The sequence below is a fragment of the Protobothrops mucrosquamatus genome, unplaced genomic scaffold (genome assembly GCF_001527695.2).
Source record: "Protobothrops mucrosquamatus isolate PMUCROS unplaced genomic scaffold, P.Mucros_1.0 scaffold150, whole genome shotgun sequence".
In the NCBI taxonomy this organism is placed as follows: Eukaryota; Metazoa; Chordata; class Lepidosauria; order Squamata; family Viperidae; genus Protobothrops; species Protobothrops mucrosquamatus.
This window is the reverse complement of record NW_015386515.1, coordinates 1,105,774-1,115,638: the sequence shown is the minus strand read 5'-3', so window position 1 is coordinate 1,115,638 and position 9,865 is coordinate 1,105,774. Positions and strand designations below refer to the sequence as shown.

Genomic DNA, 9,865 nt, shown 5'->3' with positions numbered 1-9,865 from the left:
CTGGACTGAGAATCTCCACAGACAGTCTTCCAATATTTGAGGGGCTGTCACAGGGAAGAGGGATCTATTTATTCTCCAAAGCACCTGAGGGCAGGAAAAGTGCTTCCTTCACTTTGTGTAAACAATGGCCGGCAGTCACCCTTTACCTACATTAATATCAAGATTTGTGAAACCACTGATACCTTGGAAGACACTGATGTTCTTGCCAAGCAATGTGGAGGAGCATCCACTATTCAATGAGTCAGGAATTTGGAACTCCAAGCAACCAGACTTGATAGGCAAACTGTCTTTCAAAATATCTTACAGAAGTTAAATGAATGAAAGAAGCAGACATTATTTATAAGAAATTTATTGAACAATCATTTGCAAGAAAAAAATGAGAAGATTGTATTCTCTTATAAAGCAAATTAAGAACACTACATAGAGAATAAAATTGAATTCTGGTGGTAAATAATCATACATCTCATAGGAAACTGAATTTTCCCATTTTTTGGCAAATATATGACTTTAAATACATAACTGCAGCTAACATTGCAAGCAAAATCTATCAAAAAACAGATAAGACACAAGAAAGGAAATGATGCATTATCAGATGTTCATTCGCTCCCTGTATTTGCAATGCAAAATCATCATTAGTCAGATAATCCATTTAGAATACAGAAAAGTCTCCTAACCCTTTGGCACGCATGTCATGATGTTCTCTAAGTCTGAAGCATTGGGGCATCAACCCCTTGGATAAGGAACCATTAAATCCAATGCCCTGATGTGGCTAAACAATATAATATCTAACACATGCAAGAGATGTCCTGTATACTGTTCTTCCTTAACCATTACTGTCTCCTGGGACTTGCATGCAAAGAGGAGGGAAACCCCTTGCTGCACTATTTACTCATACTACAGAATGCAGAATTGTGAACCTAAAATGGTCTGATGGCAAAAATGGATTGTACAGTCCTAAAGTGGCAGTGGGGGACAATGACAATGAAGTCTTTGTTATTCTTGGATCCAACTTAATCTCTTCTCCAGCACTTCAAACTGCAGGTGTTAAAGTTAACTTCTGCCCCCATTCTTCAGCCTGTTGAATCCCACTATCTTCCTCTGAAACTGACAACATATCAATTTTTTAGTGTTAGTGGCATCATTAGGTCCGATTATTGCTTCTACACTGTGCTCATGACAAGGTCAGGCTTTTAGCATGCTTCTGGGACAAACTACATAACCAAATCAAAGAACTGTCCTCATTTTTCCTTTAGAGTGTTGAGGAAAGTTTGGAGAATGTTATTACTGTGTTGCTCATTCCTCAATAATTGGCACCTTTATTTACGTATGCATGACAACTGGGTGCTAAAAGCACTGCCAACAGAAACTGCCCCCCATATGTTATCTAGCAATAGAATGTGCATACAGCAAGACTATAACACTATCCAGGAATAAGAGTGGAGTTAAGCTAGATAGGAGTTGTACCGCTGGCTGATATTGCTAAGTCTTCAGCTTCTATTATTAGCCTATCCTAAAATCCTGAAAAACTAAACTGTACTACTGTTCAGAGATGAACTGGAATCACTGTCCATGCAGCAAGTGAGCTGGATCATTGACAATTCTTGATCTGCTTACCCATGGGACTTCGGAGGTTACATTCACTGGGAGAGACTCTCAAAATATGAGAAACAGTAACACAAACTCTCATTAATTCCCTTGTTTACACTTGCCAGCTCTCAACCTAATGGAAAGAAGCGAGGGTGTGGGTGAACCAGAGATGCCACCAGTGCCTCTCTCTCTGAGTCACAGTATCTAATGCAGAAGTTAGCAAAACTGCTGTCTGAATTTTAGAATAGTCTCCGCCTGGGTAGTGAAGTCTTGTAAAGAGACTTGCCCCTGGCCTCAATATAGAAGATTCGCATTTCTTTGCCATCAATCTCAAAGTAGGCAAAGCCTCCTTGGGAAGACGCCTGCCCATAGAAGAAGCGTAGGTAGCCATTTGGGACTTTATGGAGGTGTTGCTTGGAGTCATCCATGAAGTTTCCTGCTCCACTTAAGACATGGCCTATGCCACCTTTGTCCAGTAGGTACTATTTAATTGGAGAAAGAAAAAGAAAAAGAAGAAGAAACAACAGATTTAGATCAGGACCGCATCACACCATTTGGGGGCCTCTTTGTCCATTATGCTTTAATTGCACATTAACACTCCTATGGAGAAACATTAATTAGATTTCTATTCATAATACAGAATAACAGAGTTAGAAGGGACCTTGGAGATCACCTCATCCAACTATCTGTCCAAGGACCTATATCGGACAAATAGCTGTCCAGTCTCTTCTTAAAAACCTCCTGTGATGGAGCATTCACAACTTCTGGAGGCAAGCCATTCCACTGGTTAATTGCTTGATTTCTAGCTCAGTCTTGTAGAATAAGCAAGGTCATTGCTATAATCACAGCAATGGAAAAAAAATATTAGATGTTCCAGCCAAAATAAACCTGGAGAACAATTGCTGTATTTAATGCTCAGAATATGCTAGATGACACAGGCAATGAAATGCATGCCTGTGCTAAAAGGGCTTTCAGTTTGTGTGAGGTGAAAAAAAGAGAATGGATTTGGGGATAGATCCTTAGGAAACACACATAGGACAGCTAAGCCCATTCAAGAAAAGCTTTCATACAGGAGAAACCCAATGAGAACTTTCAAGAAACCAAAAGCTGGCTAGAGAGAAGGCAAGAATAGGTGCAACATAGAGTTCAGTACAAACACGACAGGATCAAAGGTAAGGCAAGGCAAAAGAACACTGCCTAGGCTTTTCTCACTCAATCCACAATGAAAGCAGAAAGGTTATGCTTGAGATTGTTATAAAAAATAAACTGTAAAAAAGCAATAAAGACTGCAGACTGGAAAGCAGATCAGAAAAACTGCAAATATGCATGAAGCCTATGAAGAACTCATTTTACATTTATTGCCATAAACCATTTACAGTCTTGATCATCTCCAGCAATTATAAAGGAGCCTATTGTCCTTCCCATTTTATAGGTTAAAAATAAAGACTGACAGGCAGATTTCTTGACAGACCTCAGACTTCTCTCTTTCATCAGTTGGGTTCCCATTCCAGGAAGCATTCAATAGCACACTCAAGCCAGTAACCTTCTAAATGTTCTGTGCTACAGCCACAACCACCTCAGCCAAGATGGTCAATGGGGGTAGTGGAAGAAACATCTAGAGGGTTGTAGTTTCCCTCCCTATAGAGGACAGCAGAACTCAGTGATATGAAGTTTCTTCTCTTACCTGCAGGTTGTGATCATGGCCACACAGGTAGGCAGTGGCCTTGTGTTTCAATAGCAGTGGCTGAAGCTGCTTGACCAAGCATTCAGTGGGGCCGTGCTTTCCCACAGACCATACTGGGTAGTGCCCTGCCACCAGCAAGTAGTCATCCTGGGAACTGGCCATCTGTTTGCGGAGCCAAGACAACTGGCTACGGGCCATGCCTGCATTCTGAGGACGTAAGGGCTGCTCGCTTTGGAAGTCATCTGAATTACCGCAGATGGTCACCGTGTCTATCATGAGGATGGCAAGAGTAGTATTGCTGCCAGGCACCTTGAACCTCAGCTTGTAGTAATATTTAGGGAAATGCCTGCATAAAAAAGGTTGGAGGAAGAAGCTTTAGAGGAAAGCAAGTGAACATGCTTCTACTTCAGAAGAGCATTTCCAAGGTACTTCAAGATCTGCAAAAGGCACATGTTCTAGATAACTTTTTTTAAAAAGAATATCTCCATCCCAACAGGAATATCATAGCAAATGCCTAAACAAACTGGCAGCTTTGGGTCCTTGAACCAAAACTTTATTTACAAATGTAATTTGGAGAAGCAAGGAAAATGCTTCTTGCCCATGTGACTGAAGCACTGTGGCCAGCCAGCCCAGAGAGGTACAGAAGTTAAATCCAGGCCAACTTTCAGCCATAAAAGTAACATGGGATTCCCCAAAAACTTACTGTTTGTTTCTCAGTGTAAGGAGAAACAAGTGGTAGAAGAGGATCCCAGGAATTCAGCCTATTGGCTACTAATAATAGTACAGATGTTGGCCAGACTCCACTTTAAGTTCATTCAAAAACCAGAAAGAGCTTATGACTAATAATCTCTGCAGGAGCCACATTTTTTGTTTTAAAAAATCTGAGCATGTACATATAAATACAGGATATAAAATCACAGGAAGAATAAAATAAATGATGTCCCAGAGGTTTATGTCCACAATGTCACTTGGCAAAGAGGAACACTTTCACAGCCAGAGCATTGGAAGCCAGTTAAAAATTGTGTACTGTGATGTATGATGCAAAAACCGTGACTGATTTACGTCAAATGCATGTACCTAAGAATAGAGTTTGAATTATTACATTCATCTGTGTGCTTCCATGTTGATGCAATCTTGGTTTGCTGCACATATGTATGAGGCAAACAATTAAAAGTGTTATCACTGTTGTGGGTAGGGCAGGACACAACTGTTCAATTAGCATAGTTGTGTGTGGGGAAGGAGGGTGTTTCTGTTTAAGAAGGAAATAGGAACTCAAAGAAAGCATACAAGTCTCTGTATAACGTCTGTTCTCATACCCCAAGGATAATAACGATTATTGTATGTTATTGTAAAAGGTAATTTAAAAGAATGATTCATGCTCTTTGAGAGATAGCATAATCTGGTGGCCATTGATATTTATTGTTTGTGGGGGGAAATCCCTTTTTTTCTAATAGTAAGTGCAGTTCAACATTAGAATCAATGTCCTAGAGAAGTAGTTGCCTGCCAACAGTGATTGTGCCCAAGTGGAGGTTAGACAACCATCTGCCTGAGATGCTGTAAGAAGCTGGCTGCACCGAGTAGGATTAGCCCCGATGGCCTCTTCGAGGGTTCCATGATTTCAGTGTGAATATTCTAGCAGAGGATATTCCCTGCAACGCAATGGCACTTCTTGCACATTGTTTCTCTCCTCACCAAGACCTGCATACCCAGTGACTACATTTCCTTCCATCCTTTGTCAGACCCCAGCCTTACCAGCGCTTGGAGATTTTGCTATAAGCAATCTGGGCAGACACATTCCCAGAATGATCATGGTTTCCAGCCACAACATACCAGGGCAATTTACGCAGTGAGGGTGCTTGGAAAACTGATTCAAAGGTTTCCTATAAAGAAACAAGAAACGTTTATTTGTGGGGAAGAGGAAGAAATATTTTCTGCACAGTATCAGCTGCTGGTAAAAGTGTCAAGAGTTTTCCAGCGATCACAAAAATTAGCAACTATTCCTTTTACAATAGGTGGCTTCCGACAAGCAAAGTCAAAGGGGGAAGCCAGATTCAATTAACAACTACATAATTCACTTAACAACTTTATGATTCATTTAACAACTTCATGATTCACTTAACAACTGTGGCAAAAAGGTCACAAAATAGGACACAATTCACTTAACTGTCTTGCTTAGCATTGAAAATTTTGGGCTTAATTGTGGTTGTAAGTAGAGGACTACCTGTAGTAGGTTGGGGACATCAACTTAAAATGTCTGGGTACTTATTATTACCTTTGTAACTTTACAGACTGACAGCTCCACTCCATCACACCCCTAGGAAAAACTAGGGTGCCTCTGCATTTGGACCTAGGTGGAATCATGGAATCAACCTTTTTCTTCTGAGGTTTAATGAAGGGGAAGCATCTTGCCTTTTTAAGAGGGGCATCATTGCCTACAAATTCCTGCAAGGGGTCCGTCCAGTTCTGATGGAAGGGAGGATTTGTCAGAGGCCCAAAACTGGATTCTTCCAAAACAGGAATCTGCTTCAGTTATTGATTGCCCCCCTCCACTCTCTTTGGGATGTTCAGTTGCAATCTGATGATGTATCAGAGATAATTCCACCCTTCCACTCGAAAGGGAGCCCTGCCCAGCCAAGTGATTAAAAGCTGCCTAATCCCTGGAGAAGCCTCTCTTGGAGGCTAGAAGCTGAACTCTCCCTCCCTGCCAAACAGCCAGACTGTTCCTATATAAGGGGCCCTGTTTCCTAAGAGAAACTTATTCCCAAATAAGGTTTTGTCCTCTGAGGGTAGAAGCTGCACGTTTGTAAATAGTTGAAGAAGAAAATCCCAGAAAGGTTCCCTGGTCACCCTTCTTCCTACAGGGGGAGGGGGAGGAATACGTTTACCCAATGTGCAGCAGTACAGGTATACCTTGTTTTATTGCACTTCAGTTTGTTGTGCTATGTGAATAATGTGGTTTTTTTACAAGACCCTCCATCAGCAAAAAGATTATGACTCGCTGAAGGCTCAGATGATGATTAGCATTTCAGCAATAAAGTATTTTTTAATTAAGGTATGTACTTTGGGTTTCTTTAGACATAATGCTACTGCATACTTAATATATTACAGTATAGCGTAAACATAACTTTTATAGGCACTGGGAAACTAAAAATGTGTGTGAAGTGCTTTATTGCGAAATTTACTTTATTGAGGTGATCTGGAACCAAAAGCGCAATATCTCTGAAGTATATAGTTTTTTTCTACTGTTATCATTCTCAATGTAATGATTGAGCAAATTTTTCTCCTAGATACAAGTTTCTACAGAGATAATTTATATAATTTGGTTATTTGTGGCTACAGACAGAAGCATCAACAACTCTTTTTCCTATACCAGAGGAAGGTACATTGCAGTGAGTTTTCCTCATTGTTCAAGCCCATCCCTTGTTCTTTTGATTCCATTCTTCTCACATTTGCAATGTTTCTGTTCTCTGAACACAGGAAACAAACACTTCATCCTAAGGTTCTGAAACCTTTCATTTTTTTATCATTTCCATTTCTTCACTTCCTCTATCATTTTTACATGAACAGTTTGCTTTTTCTATTGATCTGGAAAGATGTAATCTATTTAAATGTGCATTTCCCAAATTTTAGGATTTTGACCATGTAGGCTCCTTCAATTGAATAAGTAACCCCCCCCCCTCTTATCTGTGTCTTCCCCTTCTCACTAATCCTCCCATGTAAACTTTTGTAACATCTTGCTTGGTGAAGACATCTGGAGGTCTTGAATGCTTGACAACCCACTGACTGATGCAATTTAAATTGAGTTGGGATGAGACTGCTTCCCTGTCATTCATATGCTTCAGTTGATTAACCTTTAGCCAAACATTGCATATTGTCTGCAAGAGTTCAGTAGTATGTATAACTCTGAACTTCAAGGTGAACCTAGCAGCAGGATCTCCCACCTCATTCTGCTTCCTAATTCCCTATCTCTGCTGAAGGGAAGATATCATGATGCCTTACTAACTAACATTTCAGTCATCTTTTGTGTTGCTACTCCCACTAAGTAGATAACTTCATTTTAATTTACCATGGAATTAAAGGCCAGCATAAACATGGGCTGGAACACTGTCTGCATACCAATTATGGTGCTTATTTAACACCAAAGTGAACACTGGTTGACTGATGAGGAGAACTCAGCAGTAATGGCAAGCACATTTGTAGGGTGGAATGATGATGCTTCAGTGAGCAAAAATGATGCCTGCATAGACATCCTAATTGTCAGACAATAGTTTATGGAGTAAGCTATCAAAGACTTCCTTGAACATTTTGCTTCATTTTCTAATTTCTGTCTTCACTTGTGTATGGGTGTGAGCAACAACTCTTTATGAGCTACAACTCAACCCTGTGGTCCTGATCCTTTGCATCTGACATATACTCCACATAATAGTGGAGAAATATCTACATAGGGCTAGCCGAATGCTCAATATTAGCTCAAAAGAGGAGGACCTTGTAGAATGCTCAGCTAGATGCATATTGCACACGAACCAGAGATTATAGCTAAGAAACTAAGAAATGTTGTTAGCGACATGGTTAGCATAAAAATGATCTTACTACATTTTAAAAATAAACTACTAAATACTTGCATTTGAAATTGTATAACACTAATGCACTACATCTGAGAAATGAGTTTTAATTTCATCTAAGACCATCATTCAGAGAGTCCTGATGGTGTTTTCATGCTCCTCACCTGAAAACGCTTGTCATACATATTGGTCACCCCATTGTAATAAAAGTTGTCTCCAAGAGATAAGATGAAATCAGCTCCCAGTGAAGCAACAGTTCGCCCCATCTCTTTGGCCACGGCTACTTCACGAGCCGTGTAGAAAGGTGCATTGGGGAGTCCACCCCAATCTCCAACTGCAATGAAGCGTAGGGAGGAACCAGCCTCAAGGCTTGGAAGGACAGCCAGGAAAACCCCCAAGAGGTACAAGAAGCTCATCCTCTGAAAATGAGAGAAAAGATGAAACCATATTATGTATTTGTATGCTCACAGACACACACATACAAAGGGTAGGAGAAGGAATCCCAGAACGTATCTGGAAAGTCCAGCCAAGTTCTGGTTCCTACCTCTAGCTTTATTATTGGTTAGAGTTATGCCTTTCCTTTCCTCTAGTTCAGGGGTGTCAAACTCAATTTCATTGAGGGCTGCATCAGCATTGCGGTTGCCCTCGGGGGGGCGGGGGTGTGTGGCCAGGGTGGGTGCGGACTACTGGGTGGGTGTGGATGGAGTGGGTGTGGTTTATTGGGTGGGCATGGCCAGCTCTACATTGTTCGTGTCAAGGGTGCCTGTGGGGGCCTGGGCAGGAGTGGGATAGATCTGAGGGTCTCTGGCAGAAGGGGGTGGGACCAGGGCCAAGGCATGGTCCACTGGAGGAGCCTCACCGTTCCTCTCAGGCCATGTGGGGGGATTGGATGGTGGTGCGGGCTGCCCGGAACACTGGGCAGCAGAGGTCAAACGCCCAGCCTTGTCCTCGAGCACCCGCGGCACCAAGCCCAGCCCCACTTCCCCAAGGGGGCACCCAGCTGCACTTACCTCCTCCTCAAGGCTGCTGCTGCTGTGCTTGCTCTCCTTAGCCAGGTTGCTCATGATGGGTACGAGGGCAAAGTCAGAGGGAGGCCCATTCCTTCTCCATGGGAGGAGACCCAGCTTTGTATCTAAAGCTTCCTTAGCAATAGGATGGGAGACCCCCGGGATAGGCCAGGAGGAGGGGGCAAGGGGATGGTGAAAGGGCAGCAGGGCAGGACTAAGGCAGGACTTCCCTCAGACCCTCCCTCCTTCTCTTTCCTTCCTTCCTTCCTTCCTTCCTTCCTTCCTTCCTTCCTTCCTTCGAACAGAGTGGTGGGAAAATATTTGAGATGAGGGAGGGAGAAAGACATGCAAGAAACGCAGCAGGCTGGGGGCTGGATGGCATTGCACAGCTAACGTCGACTTTCACGTTGCTCATGGTGTCCCCTCCCCCAGAGCCCATCAAGCCAGATATGTGAAGTAGGTGAGGGCCATGTGCTGGCCACTTCCAGGCGATGGTGCATTTCTTCATTCCTCACAAAGGGTGACACCTCCCCAGCTGCCTTTCTTGCCTGTTTTTCTCCCTCCCTCATCTCAAATATTTTCCCATCACTCTGTTCTTAGGAAGGAAGGAAGGAAGGAAGGAAGGAAGGAAGGAAGGAAGGAAGGAAGGAAGGAAGGAAGGAAGGAAGGAGAGGGAGGGTCTGAGGGAGGTCCACAAAAAAAAATATAGAACAGATGGCCTTGTGGAGCTAAGACTGAATGCGTTTCAGCATAGATGGCCACCACAAAATTGTACATTGGCTCCCGGGTGGCCTGGGCCGGGGCCGGGGCCAGGGGCCGGGGCCAAGGGGCCGGGGCCAAGGCAGCGGAGGCCATTCCCACATGAAAGCACATCGCGGGCTGCATCCGGCCCCCGGGCCTTGTGTTTGACATGTCTGCTCTAGTTGCTCAAGAGAAGGAGCCTGAAGCTAATCCTGCCCTCTCTAGTCTAGAGGTCACTTGACTGGGATTCCAATGGCCAGCATGGTGACATCATTTATACTGGA

The 9,865-nt window shown here is 42.9% G+C and overlaps 1 protein-coding gene across 1 annotated transcript; it reads right to left on the bottom strand.

The window, feature by feature from the left end:
• Positions 1–390: 390 nt before the first annotated feature.
• ACP5 (acid phosphatase 5, tartrate resistant) lies at positions 391–8,249 on the bottom strand. The gene is made up of 4 exons (XM_029283602.1): positions 7,998–8,249; positions 5,024–5,151; positions 3,272–3,617; positions 391–2,069 (listed from the first exon to the last, which is right to left on the bottom strand). The coding sequence occupies exons 1-4, from the start codon at positions 8,247–8,249 to the stop codon at positions 1,827–1,829; spliced, it is 969 nt and encodes a 322-aa protein (XP_029139435.1). The 3' UTR covers positions 391–1,826.
• Between the last annotated feature and the right edge of the window lie 1,616 nt (positions 8,250–9,865).

Bases quoted from the DNA above. Each gene is read 5' to 3' on its own strand.
- ACP5 (XM_029283602.1), bottom strand. From the start codon at position 8,249: ATGAGCTTCTTGTACCTCTTGGGGGTTTTCCTGGCTGTCCTTCCAAGC. The intron at 5,152-7,997 runs GTGAGGAGCATG...GTTTCTTTATAG, and splicing joins TGTATGACAAGCGTTTTCAG to GAAACCTTTGAATCAGTTTT. The intron at 2,070-3,271 runs GTAAGAGAAGAA...CCAATTAAATAG, and splicing joins GCCATGATCACAACCTGCAG to TACCTACTGGACAAAGGTGG.